A 19,990-nucleotide genomic window follows, 5' to 3' on the forward strand; every position below is an offset into this window, starting at 1 on the left:
CATAATCAGAAGAGAGCTCCAGCTATGGCTACAAAATAATTTCATAGATTCCAAAAAGTCAGGAATGGAAATCAGTTTCAGAGCGACACTTTATACCTATTTTTGGGTTCTCCTAAAGTCATGCAATACTCCCTCTTTTTCAGTTTCTAGGCCAGAAGAACATATACTAAATTACATTAATTCTACTCTGTGTATCTGGAATTATCAAAGGTTTTTTGGGGGAGGTATTTCTATTAATATCCCCTAAAGAATGATTTCATAAAGTATTTTTCAATTATATAACCAAAAATTACCTTCAAAAGAATAAGCAGACATACTAATGTATTCTCTTGATGAATATCTGTCAGAGTCCAACCCTGACATACTCCAGTTTCAGGTTTTAAAATGTACCCTAGCTCTGTTCTATTTCATGCCCTCTTCAGCAAACCACACTGGTGCTAATTCTATGGCCCTGCCTGAAGCTAGCCATAACAATTTCTTAAAAAGTAATGTGCTTTACGTCAGAATTAACTCAATTTCAAATAAAATAGCAAGTGAAAAGAAAATACAGGGCTCCATCACACAACCGATAATCCACCAAAAAGTTTCAAAATTCAAGACCAAATTGAAATGCTAATAACAAACCATTTATTGAACCTGTATTCCCCTTAACAGGGCATGCAGTCATCTCTTGATTTGCCAGTTATCACAACAGGGCTATGAAGGCAAAGCCATATTTTGTCTGTTTTTATAGTAATAACCTCAAAGGGCAGTAGAGTGACTTACAAAAGAGTCTCAATGAATAAATACCAAATGAGTTTAAGAGCGGAAGGAAGGATGGATGATTTGCTTGAATTAAAAAAAAAATGATTTCTACTCATTCTACATGCTGTCTCTTAGGGAATACTGCCTAGAGATCTGAGCAGACTCAAAGTTGTAATGCATCACTCTATCCATACTTGCTGTCATAATGTATGATATTCTACACTCACAGAGCTTTGAGGCTGCCTCTCCAGCATTCATTTCTTTTTCCTAAAGCTCCAGGGATGCATACCTTTGTGAGGGGCTGAATGCACTTTCAGCTTTAGGGAACATATGACTTAGGCTAAGCCAATTAGAACATGTCATCCTATTAGCTGCTGGGAATGGTAGGGGTTTCAGAAGATCTCATGACTTAATCATTTTCAGAGTCAATCTTGGACAAAGGCATTCTATCATGACCTAGAGCATTAGTGTCCCTGTGAGATCAGTCAGCCCAAAGACTAGGCCAACAAAAATGGAAAAGGACAGGAAAGAGAATTATAGGGAAATGTATAAATCCAGTGACATATTGTGACCCTCAATATCAATCCTTGCTTGAAGGCAAACCTACCTCTGGTTGTTTACCTTAACTATTTCTCTGTTTAATTCATTTGAATTGGATTTTTTGTTCACTGCAGTCATGTGAAAATGTTAACTATTTTAAACTTCTTAGATCAGTGTTGTAGCTCTGAATATAGTCTGTATGACATTGTACGGTTATATTCTCCTATTCCTCAATTGTAGAATATGAAGCTAGAGCATAACCTTGTAGCACCATGCATAAACTAAACACTTTTGATGAGGGAAAAATGAAAAGGTAAACTATAGAATAAGGGAAATCAATTGGAGATTAAAAGAAACATAACATAAATGATAAATATGTAATATCAAAACAGCATAAATTTACATATTCAATTTACTTGATGACACCCACTGTTAGTTAGCATGTGGGTATATATCCTTACAGTCTTAATTTCTAATGTGTGACACATTCCTTTATCATTGGGTAATAATGTTCTCTCTTGTCCCATTTCCACCATTATAAAAAGTAGGTGAACAGCCTTGAGTGTAATATGCATATGATCAAAATTTCTGAAGAGAAATTACCAAATGTGGGTTTACTGGGTTGAAGTATATGAACGCTTCTAGTTGACATTTTTAAGTACTTTCTGATTTCTATCAAATTTCATTTCTACCAACAGTTAATGTGTACCCAATTTCAACTTACACTTGACTGTTTTATAAGCAAAAATGGCATTGGTTCATTACAAGCAAGCAGATCAGTCATTTTTATTTCTCTTTCTGTGATTTATCCATTATTATGCTTTGCCAATTTTTCTACTGGAATGTTTTCTTATTGGCTAAAAGAGCTATATAAATATATAATAATATATTATCACATTTTTACATTAGTTTTTCAATTTTGTCTTTCTTTTTCTGACATATACAAGTTCTAAAATTTTTAAAAGATTTTATTTATTTATTTATTTATTTATTTATTTATTTATTTATTTATTTATGAGAGACACAGAGAGGCATGTAGAGACATAGGAAGAGGGAGAACAGGCTCCCCACAAGGAGCCCGATGTGGGACCCAATTCCGGATCCCAGGATTACACCTTTAGCCGAAGGCAGATGCTCAGCCTCTGAGAGACCCAGGCATCCCCAACTTATATAATTTTTATATCAAATTTAACTGCCATTTCCTTAGTGGTTCTTTTTATCTCCAAAACGGGCTTTCTTTTCAGAAGACTTTAATAGATTCTATTTCCACTATTGAAAAATTCATAATATATACTTGCATATAAAAGCCTCTGAAACGAAACATCCTAGAAGAAATTTCTTCAAATTCTTAATTTAGGGTTTCACAAATTTATTTGAAAATAGACTCCACCCACCCCCACCAGTGCACCTGTTAACATCTTGAGGAGTAGTTCTTTTAAAGCTTGTTTGGAAAACAGAAGCCTGGAAAGTCCTTCCACATCGCCAAATTAATATTTATCTGTGTTTATTTCTATTTTTTTAATGGCTTTACTTTTTATATATAGTGCTTTAATCTACCTGAATTTATTCTGACACAAGTATTAAGGTTACGTTGATATGGAGGTTTCTGTTCTCTAAAGAAAATAGAAAGTGAATTTTGTCCAATGTCTTGTATTACCTCTGGATCATACGAGTATTCTCCTCTGACCTAGTTATTGGGTATATAACACTAACATATTTTCTAATATTAAGCATGCTTGATTTCATGAAAAAAATCTTAGTGGGTCATAGCACATTTCTTATTATATTACTGCCAATTTAAAATTGCTAATATTTTAAGATTCCTGCATCCATATTCATAAATGAGATTACATTATATTAAATGTAAAATTTACTGAGTTTTCCTTATTTTCTTTACTCTGAGATAGTTCATACAGAATGGTAATGAACTCTTTTATAAATGTTTACTTTTATTGACTTGAGGATTAGTCAGAAGGTAGAGGTCACCCAACTTTTTAAGCATTCTGTTTACATACCCTTCACAAACCTAGTAGTTTATTAGACCAGATATTTTACTCAATTGATGATAAACTTGAGCTTCTCAGGTTCCCTTAGAGTAGAGCAGCTGGGTGTTAGGCAAGGCTCTTCTGTGAGGGCCTATAGTTACTATGTTAAGAAAACCCAAAGTTGGGGTACCTGTCTGGCTCAGTAGGGTAAGTGTCTGACTTCGGCTTGGGCCATGATTTCAGGGTCCTGGGATCGAGCCCCTAGAGTTAGGCTCCGCACTCAGCAGGGAGTCTGTTTCTCTCTCTGCCCCTCCTGCTCTTGTGCACACATTCTCTCTCTCTTGCTCAAACAAATGAATAAAATATTTAAAAATAAAGAATCCAAAGCCCCAAAGCTATCTGCAGCTTTTTGTGATCACTCTCTTGGCCTTTGGTTGACACAGCCACATTTAATTAACGCTCAAAAATTTAGAAAGTAAGAAACAGATCAACAGTAAAACACACCTGTGTCATTCTGGGGTGGAGGTGAAGTGGAGGAGTTGAGAGGAGTTGTGATCATTTATATGCATTATTATGCTTACCAAATTCCCTTCTCCTTCCTAGCCCCTTAAAAGCAATTCTGAACATTATATAATCTTTATTTGATAATTTGGAAGGATCTTCAGAGACAGTGGATCATCTCTACTATACATATACCCAAGTGTTAAAAATTTGGTGCTGGAGGGAAACTAAAATAAGGGTAAGAGTTAGTTCACTGCCATGATAAAGGACAAGCAAGTAGAAACAGAAGTAAAAATCCAGACTTTTTCTATCTCGAGTCATATAATATTTAATACTGATAAAGTAAATTATGAGCAAAACACAAAGCCGGGCACACATAGAAATCACCTAAAACAAGAGGAAAGAACTCATTTTTTGTGTGTGTTGACTCAATGCTTTAAGAAAAAGCTAGGATCTCAAGTGAGTTTTTAGGTCCATAAATTTTTTTCTCTTCTAAATTACATTTAAATGAGAAGAAAAAGAAAGCAAAACAATAATAAGCTTTGTTGGTAGGTCTATACCATTTTCTTTTTCTTTTTTTTTCTTTTTTTACCATTTTCATACATTCTTGGGAAGAAGGTAGCAAACGAAATTTCTACAACAGTAAGTGATGCTTAGAGAAAAATGAAATCACAGAGTGATGCCAGGACTGATTATTCCACTGCGCTTTAAAAGAAGAGATTGCAGTCTGTGAGTCCAAAGTGGTTTCATATGGACTGCTGCAGTTGTGGTTTACGCTTGAAACTATAACCTGTCAAATTAGAAGCAGGCAGGGCTGATGCTCTTAATGGTTCTACTTTCTACTGTCTAGAGTTATGTCCATAACTTCAGCATTTTTTATTCAGTAAACTCTGTTATTTGGGTGAGTACAATCTCAAAATTGCTCTTTGTTAGCTTGGTTAGAGAAGATTTTAGTTATGATAGGAAGCTTAAAGAACTGTCAATCTGATTTTTATTATAAATGTAGCTGACTTGCATTGTTACCACTTTTACCAACTGTTGATATTTTATTATCCTAATTACCACTATGTAATATATTACTACAGGGAAGAGGTATATAACTGTTCCCAAGCTTTTCCTCTCCTGCCTTTCCAGATATTTTATTGATTTTAACTTGTACCTTGACTCATCATTTTTCTAAGCCTACAGTAGCCTACTATTATGAGCTTAGTGTTACAGCATGCTCCATTTCTTCTCTGCTCCTTGATTGTGGAATGCCCTTCCAGGCAGTGGGCTTGGTTGACAGAGATTTTCCCATCAAAATTGAAAAGATACTTCTTCTATTTTATTAATGTTTCACGTAGAGTCCTTCCTTAATGAATCTTTCTTAATGCCCATTAGTATAATATAAAAATGTTTTTTAAAAAAGCATAAACAATATTTGCTCTCTGTATAATGCATCATAAATGAAACCATGCCACTAAATAATCATATCCTGTTTAGTCCATAATGACATCAAAAGTATATGTTTATCATCTGCTTTGGACAACTTAGCATGATTTTGGCCCACGGCGAAGTTGAAATAAAACCATTTGCAGTTGCCCCAAACCAAGATAACCACACATTTCTAAGGTAATTGATACTTAAAAAGAACATTGCCTTTAGATCACAGTTTATGATCTAAGTATACTAATTCTTTAAAGAAGGTTGTTAAAGTTTATAAAGAATGTATGTCTATAAAGAATGTATGTCTATTGGACTTCTTCCAGAATTTAACATGAAATCATTATATTTTTAGCATGAATAGAGATTATGATAAAGCAGGCACTTAGCATGATCTTTTGGAGTTCTGGAATTACCTCTCTTGCCCAATTTAAAGAGAATGGGAAAAACAGATTTTTTTTTTTTTACATATAAAAGTATAATAAGAGTGATAAGAATACTGCTTTGTATTTTGGAAAGCACTCCAAAAAAATCAGTCATTATTTTTATTTTTGAATATATATACAGGGAAACAATAATTTTATGAATAAATAGCTTAGGCAAATAGAAGGCACACAATTTTCATATTTGTCGTGAAAACATATACAGGAAATCCAAACACATGTTACTACCTTTGTGTTACAGGGTTATGAAGCATGTAATTGCCCTGAATACCACCTCAGCTACTAAGTCCATTCATAGCCTGAAAGATAGCTCTTCATGCTATGTGCCAACGCAAAAGCGGGAAAAATGACCTCTGCCCACAAAGATAACAGGGGTGATCTGGAACAAAAAAATAAGTTTGGAATAAAATAATATCAGTAAAAGTTAGAACGAGCTGGAAGCTTAGGGAAATCTCAGACAACTGAAGTTGTCTCCCAAAGTTATTTTTGTGTGAAGGCAGAGTTGGACATCTTCTTTTGGGCTACTCCACCATACCATCCTGCCTTTGAACATGCAACCACTGTTCTGGGCAATTCAGACAACAATGAAAGAGCCTAAGAACAGAACCAAATGGCATAAGTGGTGCAATGGCTATATTACTGTAAGAGGGAAGAGTATACTGTACCTCCATTCTTTCTTGTTTAACTTCATCAATCTCATCATCTTCAAACATTGCCAGGAGTTCTCCTGTTTGGTCAATAGAGTTGAGAAAATCTTGGGCGATTTTCTGTCTTTTGTTTGCATTACTGCTGCCACTCAATTTGTCTTCATGAACATAAGGAAAGGAAAAAAAAAAAGCTTAACACTCAACACCAATCATTACATGTATTGAATACTGCATGTGAAATTCAGAATTGAGAGTTCTATCAAAATAATCTTTAAAGGGAGAATCTTTGCATCCAAAACAAAAGCATAAGCCATGCAGAATTAAATCATTTATTTGTATCAAAAAACTAAATTGTCAATTAACATAGTAAGTATGAAGGGACAGATTAAAATTCCTTAACAGGATGCCTGGATGACTCAGTGGTGGAGCACCTGCTTTTTGCTCAGGACATGATCCTGCAGTGCTAGGATCAAGTCCCACATTGGGTTCCCTGCATGGAGCCTGCTTCTCCCTCTGCCTATGTCTCTGCCTCTCTGTGTCTCTCATGAATAAATAAAATCTTTTTAAAAAAATTCCTTACCAAGAAAAAAAAAAAGAGAAAGGAATTCTCTCACATTTAGAGAAAGAATCCTGCTATAGGAAGCCTAATTAAGAAAATAAATAAAAACAAAGATATACATAAACAACATCAAGATTGAGATCTGAAATTAAAAGGAGTATGACATATTTTGCTGTGGCAATACATTTCAAGTGTAAAGGGACAAGATCTTACTCTTTTTCTCTTAAGAGGTAAAACCATCATACTTATTTAAAAGCAAAATATAACTTTAAAAAAAGTTATTGCAAAAGGTCAGGAAGGAGTGTAATATTGCAATAGGTTATTAATAGCTTAATACATAAATATCAGTGTGAATTAGGGAGAAAAAACTAGATTATTTTTTTAAGTTATAAAATACATGTGCAGATACCAAATAAAGAAAACCCAAATATCTTAGGGTGAAAGCATCCAATCTTTCACCATTAAGTAGGAATGTTTACTGTGGGTTTTCCCTACATGGCTATCTTGGTCAGTTTATAGACTATAATAAACATATAAATATATCACAGTCTGGATTGCTGAAAAACAAATATTCCTCACAATTCTAGAAGCTGTAAAGTCCAAGATCAGGTACTGGCAGGCTATCCTCTCCTATCTTCACGTGGCAGAGAGCAAAAGGAAGCTCTCCTGTGTCTCTTCTTGGAAGGGCACTAATCTCATTCATAGATGCCCCTCCCTCACGACTTATTCTGGTTTTCACATGAGAATAATACCAGTCTTGTAGAATGAGCTGGGAAAGGATTGGTGTTAATGGTCCTTTAAACATTTGGTAGAATTTATCACGAAGTCATTTAGGCCTGAGCTTTTCCTTGGGGAAGTCTTAAAATTACTAATTCAAGGAATTTACTTGCCATAGGTCTACTCAGGCTTTCTATTTCTTCTAGATTCAGTTTAAGTAGTTTGTGTTTTCACAGGTAGATATTTATAGAATTGGTTAATCATTGTATTTACCATTTCTACTTCTTTTCATTTCTTTCTTTAATATGAGCAGCCATCTTGTGTCACTCCCTCCTCCAATACGGCTTTGTTACTACCCACCTCACTTATGTTGTTACTGTCAAATATATTACATATCTACATGTTATAGACTCAACATTTACAATTATATATTGTTTTATACATTGTTTTTTAGAACCAGTTAAGGCAAGAAAGGACAAATATGCAATTATATCATCTCTTATATTTTACCTGCATAATTACCTTTACAAGTACTTTGTTTTTTTGTTTGTTTGTTTGTTTGTTTTTGTGTGTGTGTATGGAATCAAATTATTGTCTGGTGCCACTTGCTTGAGCCTGAAGAACTTACTTTCATATTTTTTACATGGATTTGCTACCAAGAAATTCACTCCAGTTTTTTGTTTATCTGGGAATATATTTTATTTTGCCTTTACTTTTAAAAGATAGTTTGGCTGGATATAATATCAGTTTTAGGTGTATGGTATAGTGATTCAACATTTCCACACAACATCCAGTGCTCATCATGACAAGTTTATTCCTTAATTTCTTTTAATTGATATTTTGTTTTGTGAGACACTGTAAGCTTACCTTCCTTTTGATCCTTAAAAAAAATGGTTTTCTTTTTTCTTTAAACACATTTATAGTAGCTACTTTGAAGTTTCTGTGTGCTAAGTCCAACGTCTGGGCCCCCTCAAAGGCAGTCTGTGTTGTCTGCTTTTTGTTCCCTTTTTATGGATTACACATTTTTATTTATGTATTTTTTTTGCTTCTCTGGTATTCAGTGGTTAATGTTGTGGAAAATGGACATTTTATCTTGTAGCAATTCTAAATAATAATTCCCTCTTCTTTCTATGGCTTGTTGTCATTGATTGCTTATTTGGTTGTTTATTTGTTTAGTGATTTGGCTAGACTGGTTCAATAAAATCTTTTTCCCTCACAGTATGTGGCTTCAGAAGTTGTTCTTCAGCGTGCACAGCTGTGAGCATGCAACTGGTCTCCTCAATACTTGAATTTTCTTAAATATGTACTTCTCCATTTGCTCTATACCCTTAGGACAATTTCAGGAGATTTTAAACCATTACTTTTTAAGATTTTTACCATTTAAATGTGGTTCACTGGGGTAAGAGGTTATCCTTGTATGGCCATTCTCAAAGTCCCACCTTAGCCTTAGATATATTTTACTGGAGTATTTTATCTTATAGGTTATATATCAACTATTTTAAAACTTCATATGCACAGAAAACTAGAAAATTTAAATGAAAATATAGATGAGATTGGAAATAAATGAGGAGAGGACATAAGACTGATATGATGGTGTTAGTACAATTGAATACTAGTCTCACCACTCTGGGCTTCTTGGTGTTCAAAATTTGGTATTAAAAGCTATTGTTTATTCAATGCCAGGGATGTATCAGGTGATTTTCATACATTATGTTAAATTCTCATGAGAACTCCACCATGGTAGGTGGTATAATTTTTGACTTATGAGAAAACTGATCCTCAAGATCACATAAAGAGAAAGCAGAGAACCAAGACTGACTGAAATTCAAGTCTGTATTCTTTATGCTCTCCAAAAATGAAGTGTTTAAATTCATTTGGAGAACTGTTCTTTAGAAATTCTATGCTATGAGAATTGCAGGAATATTAAATAGGTAACACTGACTAAACATTGGACGAATTTTTTTTCCTCTTCCTTTCTTTTCTTTCCTTTCTTCTCTCCTTCCTTCTTTCTTGCATGGTTATTACACTTGGTGACTTGTTGAAGATAAATCAAAATTTACTGCCAAAATTTGTTAACTCTTCAGTTAGTTTTGAACAGTTCTTTGAAGTTCTTAATCCAGTAGAGTTTGTCTATTTATCAATGTATTTATTAGCAATGGATAACCTCTATGCAGTGACTATATTCAATGAAAAATATGAATTATTCTAAAACATATGTATTTATTTGGACTCAGTATTGTTTAGTACATTTCTGTTTTTGGATTAACACTGCTTAATACTGCAACATTATTTTTTTCTAAATATTATGAAATGGGAATTGAGCTGGAAAATCAGATAAGGAAAATTTTCTATTCTGCGTTAGGCTGTTGGTAAGATGTCAAACAGCACAGTAATAACATTCCAAAATGAGGTGACTTTACATCATACTGCATATCATATACTTTCTATAATAAATTAAGAAAAACCCATATGTCAATTTCAGAGATATATAATAACAGTTCTGGCTTCCTACACCTACGACAGAAAAATTATGCTTGCTAAGATCAATTATGCTTTGAATCAACATATTTTCTCAGTTTCATGACATTATGATATAAAACAAGCCATATGATTAGAAGAACTGACATAACAGATTACTATGAAGCCATGTAATAGAAAATCACAAGATTTAACTGCCAACTAAATAGATATTTGGGTAATTTCTAAGCTACATTATTTCACAGAAACATACATTTTACCGTGATGGTGATGGGAATGTCCACACTGACATTGTATTAGTGTGTCACCCAATGCACACATGTCACATTGCTCGAACTTTAGTGTTTTGTTTAGATTACCTTCCAGAAGGTCATCTTCATCTATGCCCTTGACGATCTTGGATTTGTAGTCTCGGAAAAACATGTACTTTAGTAGTCTTCTAAGTTTTTTCTATTAAAATGTAAAATAAGAAATCTTATACATACATTCACTTTACTGATTATAGAATATGATAACAAATAAACTTGTATTCTCGGATTGCTCGGAAAAATACAGCAATTCTTAGCATAATACTGTGGAATGAGAGATGTCATCATATTAAACATGAAAGCTAAAATACAAGCATTTTTAAAAGCATTTTTCATTTGTAAGTATCCAAATGCTCCAGAATTACAGTAATTGCTTTCTTTTGTCTTATAAAAAGTTTTAAATTCTTCCTGAAGATTGTGATAAACATCACACTCTCCATACTAAGAGAACTCTCCCAACTTGATGGAATTTTGTACACATTCAAGACCAAATTTTATTTTTAAAGTGATTTATAAACATCTAGACAAGGATTTGGTACCAACTGCTTTAAAAAGCCAAACAAGTTTCCTTTTCATTATTTTTCATTTCATTATTTTTCATTATTTATTCTCTGGAAATCGTTTTTATTTAGAAGAGTTGGTTTATGTTTTATATTTCTGGAAAACATTGTATAATCTGAGAAATATGTTTTCATGGGACTCAAAGCTGATGAACGATAGTTGGGTCTTGATGGTTTTCTGTAGGTTTATTAGAAGACCTGGGACACCCGGGTGGCCCAGCAGTTTAGCGCCACCTTCAGCCCAGGGCGTGATCCTGGAGACCCGGGATTGAGTCCCACATCGGGCTCCCTGCATGGAGCCTACTTCTTCCTCTACCCGTGTCTCTGTGTCTCTGATGAACAAATAAAATTTTTTTAAAAAAGGAAGACCATAATACTGCTTAACTTTAAAGGTAACTGATAATACTTTGTAATTTGTTGTGTGCTTACACTTAGGTTGTATTATAACTGGTTCCTGACCTTTAGGTTTAAGATTCCTAATTATGGCTGAAATATAGTATATTTTACAAAGCTCTTTTACATGCATCTTATTTCATCAACCCTGAAATACAGAAATCATCTCCTTTTCAAATACAGGGCAACAGGCTAAAAACAGTCTTACAACTAGAGCTTAGTAGGGCCAGAAGTAGAACATAAGCTTTAGACTTCAGTTTCTTTATGATTTTAAATATCATATATCATTTTAAATGTACCTACCATACAGAACCACTGGGAGGGATAAATGAAAGAATGAGTGAAGGTGCCTAGTGCAATATAGTAGACAGTCGATAAATACTGCTTGAATATAAACTGAAATTATGAAGAGAAAAAACATGCACCTGTATATAGTTCTTCTGCTCCTCTTCTTTGCTCTTTGCCCTGATTTCATTCAATACTTTAGATTTTATTTAGTCTTATATTACACCTATGTAAACAACTTTAATTTTGTTTGGAACATGGCAGCATATAAGTATTATTATTATTTTGAAGAGAAAGAGGAGAACTGTGGCAGCTACCATATTACGGCTATGTTCTCAGCTGATGAAAGGATTCTGGTTAAGAGTCCTTTTGGACAAGAGCGGGGCATTGTCAGTCAATATAGACTCCTATAGTTTCACTACGATTTTAAATCTTGACTTTCCCAAAAGGAGGAAAACGTGTCAGTGTGGACTGTTCTACGTGTTAGCCTCTTTAACTCTGTCATGAAAAAGAAAGTTGATTGGACATATTCTATAAAGTAATAATACTAACTCCACTGCCTTCATAAAGGACCTTGGCTCCAAATCCTCATTTCTGCCCAAAGCAAGCTCCTTCCTCACAGCACCACTGCTGCACAGTGTCTATTACTCTTTGGTCCTCTAAGTATAATGAAGTCGCCAAATCTTGCATGTTTGCACTCTCTATCTACTATGTCTCTGAATTCTGCCTTCCTATCCACCTCCAGGGCCATCATGTTCACCACATTTTGCCTTGATGACTGAATCAGCCATCTTGGCCAGTTCTTTTGCATTTGGTCCATTCCACATACAACTGCATGAGTCTTATCCTAGGCAAAAACCTCAACTTTAACAAATCTTTCAGTCTCATCTAATCACACCAACTTTACACTCTGCTTCTTCAACTTTTTAAGCTAGATTATAGCTTATTGATAGTAAAGACATTTCTTTTCTTTACATTCCTCATATGATCGAAAAGTTAATGAAGTAAGAATTTATAAAATTTAATAGTAGACTGGCTACTATTTAATAGTGTAGTGTGTAGGTCTCTGAATCTCACTGTAGGAGGAAGACAAAATACTTGATCTAAGCTTAGTCTACCTTCAGTCAATAAGAACTAAAATGTTTCACAGATATAAAGTAACTGGATATTGGAAATGATGTTAACAAGGTTATGCAAAAGGTCGACTGGATGTCTTCTGATAAAAAACCGCCACGAGCAAAAAATGGTGGAAGAGGAATGAGTATGTGTAATGAAAAGGCCAGGGGAAAACAAGGAAGAAATGAAAGATGGACCATCAGAAATCAAGCACTACTTGCTCACTTGGGATAGCAGCTACCATAACAGGTGCGTTACTCAGCTAGTTTTTGTGCATGTAACTTTTAGATGACACTGTTGTTACCTACATGTAGAATACTGTAAAATGTTCTCAACTAGCTATGCATGGAAGATAGGACAATATTAGACAGGTAAATACCAGCTTAAATATTTTAATTACTAGAGCTCAAAGAGAAAGAAAGGTGGATCTCTGACCATATAAACTCTAGACATTATGTTTCTGCCACTGAGATAGTCATCTAGATTGATTTTTTTTTCCTATAAATTGGTGTCACAGAATAAACCTTGAAATAAACATGGGGACAGCCTGTAATCCTGTGGAAAATTAGAAGAAAAATATATATGCCACTCAGTTCTATTCCACTTATCAGAACAAAGTACACAATTGATACGTAGTAAACATTAAGTAGCAATGAAAACGCTGAAATGGATATGGAAGGATAAGTGAGAATTTATTGTCAGTACAGCTCTACGTAAGCACCCTGGCCCATGTAAAACAGGTACCAATCATCTTGGAGTAAACCATTTTGTGCAAACTATGAAGACTAAAATATCAGTTTAAGAGTCATATTCCAATTTGAAAGCTATATAACAAGGATACAGTTCCTTATGTAAGAGTAATTAAGCACCAAACATGGCATGTTAATACAATGAAATTGTTTTATACTACCTTATCTTTGCGCATCAAAAACAGAAGATCTTCAGCAGAGATTACTCTTGCTCCCCGAAGCTGAGAAACTTCAGCAGCTTGCTGTAACTAATAACAAAGAGAATTTAGTTTTTTTTCTCCTCAATAATCTAAATTAAATATACTACAGTCATTATGTCTCAAGAGAGATAAATATACTAAGAGTTAAAAACCTTTGGGAATAATCTGGCAATCATATTACTGTTTTTAAAAGTGAAATGTCTTATGTTTTAAAGTAAAAAAATGCAATTAAATTAACTTATAAGGCCACCTGTAACTGATACAATAAACAGAAATCCTTGATTCCTTTCATGCAAAAGAAAAATCATGTGCAGCTTCCAGAAATGCATTAATGCACCTGAAAATAATTTTATGAAATTTTATCCTCATATCCATGTGAGCAATGGTTTCACTCAGTATCACTACTTGAATAAGTATATTATTAATCTGAGCTCCCATGCTGGTATGATTTGAAATAGGCCCATTCAGAACTTTAAAAGATCAACAAAAACAGTAGCTGTTTCTAATATCCAAAGGAAAAAAAATAGTTCTAGTTTTGGCAAGTCTTCAGTGGGCAAAGGATTCAGTCCATAAATCATAATACTGGACTGCATTAATTTCTTTCCACACTAATCACATGCACACAAAAAGTTAACTGTATCTGGAATGCACAACACAAAACATACTGCATGAAAAGTTAGATTCCCCCTGAAATGTTCATCTGGGCCCTTATATCTACAAAGTTGAGAGTTTTCTGGAATTCAGAAGTCCCAGAAACACAATCTTACTTGAAAATGACCTGGAAAATGAAAGAATGTGAAAAATGATAGTTCTCTTTTTTGGCACTGGCAAAATCGGTTTCTTATTTTGATTAGTTGGAAGGAACATAAAATATGTCCAGATGAAAAAAATAAAAGATGCTGGAGAAAACACTACAAATATGTGCCTGTAACTTCTTCCAAATTTGATCAAACCATGGTGATTGTACCACACCATCTCTATCCAATATTATAAAAATATTTGCACATAAAGGCTATTCTTAAGTACATTCTTCTTTGAAAGGAATAAATCTAATATATTCGTAAGAAGTAATCTCTAAAAAGTGACACACTGTTATCTTAACAATTATAAGGAATCAAATAGTGCATTTGTACTGAAGAAATTCTGCTCAAATGTTTAAGCGATTTTGCTAAGTAAGCTTCAAACCTTGTCTAAATACACAGACTACAAAATAGACTATAAACTCCCTATGTGTCAGCCTTACCACTGAATTTCCTGGATACTGGTGGTTGGTATATAAACATAATTCTACCTAAATATAGAAATTTAAATTTAACTGTGAACCATTTAAAAAGAAATCTTGGGGGAAAGGTTTTAAAAAGATGATGTACCTACTCAGAAACTACAAGGTTTCGGCAGGAAAAATTTGAACATATTTTTCTAAAAACTGGAAGACAGTCAGGGAAATATGTGTACACATATTTTTTTCCAAATAAAAATATTTCTATCACAGAGTAAAATACACACAATCAGTGTGGAGAAGAATGTGGGCTCAGTATCCATTTAAAAGGGTGGACGCTTAGAGAGAACATACAGGGAACCAGGAGGCAGCCCTGTCAAGTAACTTTGTATTTTCTTTCATGAAGGATGGTGAGGATCTGACAACTGTAAAGTACTATACAGACAGAAGTAATTTCATCTACCTTAAGAAAGGATCAGGAGAAGTATATATCCCTGAAAAGTTCTGTATCTATAATCCTCTCCAAAATGTCAGTTTAACAAACATATTAACTAGGAAAAATTAGAAAATGGAAAATAAAGACATAGAAGAGGTAGACATTCTAAAACACCTTTGAAAATCAGTATATGACTACTGTAGGGATCTGGAATTTATGTCATGGTGGGTTGTCATAATTACCAAGAAAACTTAACTAGTTTTCATCTATCTGGTGCACTCAAATATAATCTCCTTCACCTAACTTTGTGCCCTTACTTGCACTGGCACTGCTAGAAAGGCTTTCAAGAAATAATTCCTCAGACTGAACATTATTACTGTGTTACTTCACTGAACCTATCTGCTTTGACGTGTGCCTCAAGCTCCAAAGCTGACCTCTCCCAAACTCTGACCTTTTCTCTAACATATGGGGAGAGGAGTCTTATCAGCCGATGACAGTGATCACATTCTAAAAGTGTGTCTTGAGCATTGGCTTCCTTCTAGAAATTTTTGTCCATGCCTACTAGAAAGAATAAAGAAACACCTCTTTAACAATATAAAGCTTAAAATGCTTAAAAAACATGTTAGCAGTTTGCCAGTCCAGTTCCACAGAGTGCTGAGCTAAGGACTGGTGCCTTTAATGTGAAAACAATTCTAGTGCCAGGAAACCAGAATCACAAAATATTCCTAATAACTTCAGTGTTAAAAAAAATTGATTTTCCTATTCTAAGAAACCCCCTCAATTTCTTAATCTTTGAAACTAAATGGAAGTTGTACTTTATTAGTCGCTGTTGCAAGTTAAATATTTCTGACAATATTTAGAATAACATGAAATAATGGTGCACTTCACAATTTATCATAACAAAATTAGTATATATTTAATTGTGGTATAAAATAGGCAAGAAATAATGGAGCAGATGAATACTTTAAGACCAATCACACACACACACAAAAAAAAGACCAATCACTAGTAGAATGAGTACACAAACTTCATTTTCTTAACTATATAGGTAAAGGTATGGTAACAGTAACCTGAAGAGATTTATTTGCAACTTAGTAAAATATTGTGCTACAAGACAATATTTTATCACAGTAGCAACTCAGGCATAGCATGTTTTTTTCTGATAAATATTATTTGTTCTTCAAAGTATATTAAAGATAACATACTCTTAACAACTTTTTAAAAGATGAAAGTTCCCTTTGCATATTAACACTCCTCATGTTTGTATTTTGAAATATTTTATGAGACTTCATTTGGAAGTTGAGCATAAAAAGGTACTTCAAACTTTCCATGTCATCTTAAATGCCTCATCTTTGATCCCGGAAATAAATCTCTTCTTAATTTCTCATTGCTGCCAATGACACTAACGTATAAACTCCTTTTCTTTTTCTCCCTCTACTACCTTTTCATTAGCCTCTGTTGATTCTGTTGTTTTGTTTTGCTCTGCTCACTCTTGAATTTGCTCTCTACTTCTACAGTATACCACTACCCTCATCTACATTTGTGGGGCTTTTTGCTTACTGCTTTCAAAATTTCAAGGTCTCCAAATTGTGATGCAATCTAGATTTAAGTGCTAAAATGATCTTGCTCAAATATAATGTCTATAATTCTTGTTCTGGATCTATGAGAAGTCACTATTATCTAATTTCAATGTGATCTATAAAGCCTGATCGATTCACAGATCTTTACTATGTCTTCATTCTCATTATGTTTCTTGTTTTTTCTTCTTATATTATTCTACATTTAAACTCCAATAATTTCTATTCTATTTTTACACTTTTGTGAATTTGTGATGATTAATTTTATGTGCCAATCTGATTGGGCCACATGGTGCTCAGACATTTGGTCAAATATTATTCTGTATTATGACTGTAAGGGTATTTCTGGATGAAATGAACATGTGAATAGATAAAATAAGTAGACTGACATTCCTAATGTGGGTGGACCTCAACCAATCAGTTGAAGAATTGAATAGAACATTATCACCTCATACCTGTCAGAATGGCTAAAATCAACAATACAAGAAACAACAAGTGTTGGTCAGGATGCGGAGAAAGGGGAACCTCCTACCCTACTGGTAGGGATGCAAACTGGTGTGGTAACCCTGGAAAAGAGTATGGAAGTTTTTCAGAGAGTTAAAAATAGAACTACCTTATGATCCAGCAATTGCACTACTAAGTATTTAACCAAATAGTACAAAAATTCAAAGTGAAATTCAAAGTGAAACGTGCACTCTGACGTGTATAGCAGAATTATCCACAATAGCCAAATTATGAAAAAAGCCCAAGTGTCCATCAACTGATGAATGGATAAAGAAGATATAGTATTACAATGGAATATTACTCAGCCAGCCATAAAAAAGAGTGAAATCTTGCCATTTGCAATGGCATGGATGGAGCTACAGTATTACTCTAAATGAAATGAGTCAATTAGAGAAAGACAAATACCACATGATTTCACTCATATGCTGAACTTAATAAAGAAAACAAACAAGCACAGGGGAAAAAAAGAGAGAGAGACAAGCCAGGAAAGAGACTCTTAATTATAGAGAACAAACTGATGGTTATCAGAGGGGAGGTCGGTGAGGAGAATGGTGAAATAGGGGATGGGGATCAAGAAGTGCATTTGTTGTGATGAGCACTGGGAGGTGTACATAAGTGCTGAATCACTATATTGTACACCTGAAACTAATATTATACTGTATGTTAACTAAAATTTAAATAAAAGCTTAATTTAAATAAAAACCTAAGAAATAACATAAAGGCCAAATAAAACGGAAGGGAATGCCTTCTGTCTATCTTGAAATGGGACCCTGGCTTTTCTAGCCATCTCACTTGGACTAAAACATCTTCTTATTTTTAGGCTAGACTCAGGCTAGAATTACATTTCACCTCTCTTGGGTCTCCAACTTACCAACTACAGAACTTGGGACTTCTCAGCCTCCATAACCATGGAAGCCAATTCCTTATAATCAATCAGCCCATCAATCACTAATCAATCTATCTACCTACCATCTTTCCATCCATACATCCACACACACCCACATCACCCCCCACACACCCTTTATTCGTTCTGTTTCTCTGGAGAATCCAAATACAGAACTATACTCAAATCACAAGAAATGGTTTCAAAATAATTTTCTCAAAGAAGATCTATGATCATCTTCATACAATAGTGTTTATTACCTAACCTAGGTAGTATAAAACTCATATACCCAGTTTACAATATATTAATTATACTTGTCAACGTGTTTCTTTATCCTTCAATTACTTAACACTCTCACTTCCTAATTACATTTTGAATAGTATCTCTAGGTTGAGGAACACCATTCCCCAACAGACAGTTTATAAATGTCTATCAAATGTGGGCAATCCATCTCCCCTTGATAACTTAGTTTTCTTGTCTATGATATAAATGAATTGTGCTAGATGAAGTCAATAAGCCCTGCATTTGTCTGGGACCCAAATAAATTCAGCAGAAAGAGTCCTTTAAAGTTCCAAAAGGTCTTAAAAGCACAGGAAAATTAGTTTCACAATTATTAACATCCTGTAAATATTCCATTTTAACTACAATTCTGTTGTACTTCTTTCCTTTGGGTTTTGACTACATCCCTGGATTTTACCTTTTTGAGAATACATAGTAAATACATAAAGAGTAAAAGGCAAGAGTTGTTGAAAGCTATGTTATGAAAAGCTAGGTTATGAAAAGCTGGCCTAAGATTTATTTGTCTATCTTTCTCTCCATTGGTCTATCAGTATTTACCAGGGCAGAATCTAGGTCAGATGATGAAGGGACAGCTCTGCTTACAACTGTACTTCTCAGCCACTGATCCTCTCTGAACTTCCATTAGTGACTGAAGGAAGCAGGAGTTCAGAAATCTGGATTCCAGGTCTAGCTCTACTAATACATAACTGTGAGATCAGCTACATCAATAACTTCTCTAGATTTTTTTTTCCATTTGAAATGAGTAACCAATGATTTTAATGACTATTTCCAGAGTTAATAATCTTAGCAGTAACAATAGCTACCATTTATTGAGTACCTAATTTGTCCCAGGCACAGTACTGTGTTATAAATATGCAATTCAATTAAAAAGTTTTAAAATTTAAGTTAAAATGCATGTAACATTAAAAGTCAATCAATCCTATAAGTTTTATGACAGGACTACCTTACCACACTTCTTTCTGGTCTGTAATTCTGCTTCAAAAGGCAACTACTTTCACCTTGTTTAGCTTGTTCTGCTGTTATTTACCTCCATACTTAAATATGCTTGTTTTCTTTATTCTTCAGCTTTAAATACTGTCAATCCTTACTATGGAAGTTAAAGAATATTTAGTGTTCTTAGATGCCTCATATTTAACCATCTCCTTTCTCTCCTCTTGATCTTATGTATAAAATACTATTAAAAAATTAATATCCAGTGTTTATATTTTTAGACTGTGTAAACACTATTACAACCTGACTACTATGAGCACATCTCTTTTCACAATTTTAAAAAAATTTTCTTAAAAAAATTTTTTTTCTTGTAGTAAATGATTTTCTTGGTTTGTTTCTTTGTTCATTTTTTTTTTCTGTGAACCCGATACTGTTTCATCCCAAACTCTGAAAGATTTGAAACATATAAAAGATTTCTTTCAATTTGATTGTTT

The 19,990-nt window shown here is 33.8% G+C and overlaps 1 protein-coding gene across 7 annotated transcripts in view; it reads right to left on the reverse strand.

Moving 5' to 3' along the window:
- The window catches only part of SUPT3H (SPT3 homolog, SAGA and STAGA complex component), a 529,439-nt gene that overhangs the window by 133,949 nt on the left and 375,500 nt on the right, over positions 1 to 19,990 (reverse strand). For all 7 annotated transcript variants that reach the window (XM_055329937.1, XM_055329935.1, XM_055329936.1 and 4 more), the window contains 3 exons: positions 13,609 to 13,695; positions 10,396 to 10,486; positions 6,301 to 6,440 (listed from right to left, as the gene is read on the reverse strand). In XM_055329937.1, coding sequence (XP_055185912.1) covers positions 6,301 to 6,440; positions 10,396 to 10,486; positions 13,609 to 13,695 — 318 coding nt within the window. The remainder of the gene's footprint in view (positions 1 to 6,300; positions 6,441 to 10,395; positions 10,487 to 13,608; positions 13,696 to 19,990) is intronic.

The sequence above is a fragment of the Nyctereutes procyonoides genome, unplaced genomic scaffold, assembly GCF_905146905.1.
Source record: "Nyctereutes procyonoides isolate TBG_1078 unplaced genomic scaffold, NYPRO_anot_genome, whole genome shotgun sequence".
Classification (NCBI taxonomy): Eukaryota; Metazoa; Chordata; class Mammalia; order Carnivora; family Canidae; genus Nyctereutes; species Nyctereutes procyonoides.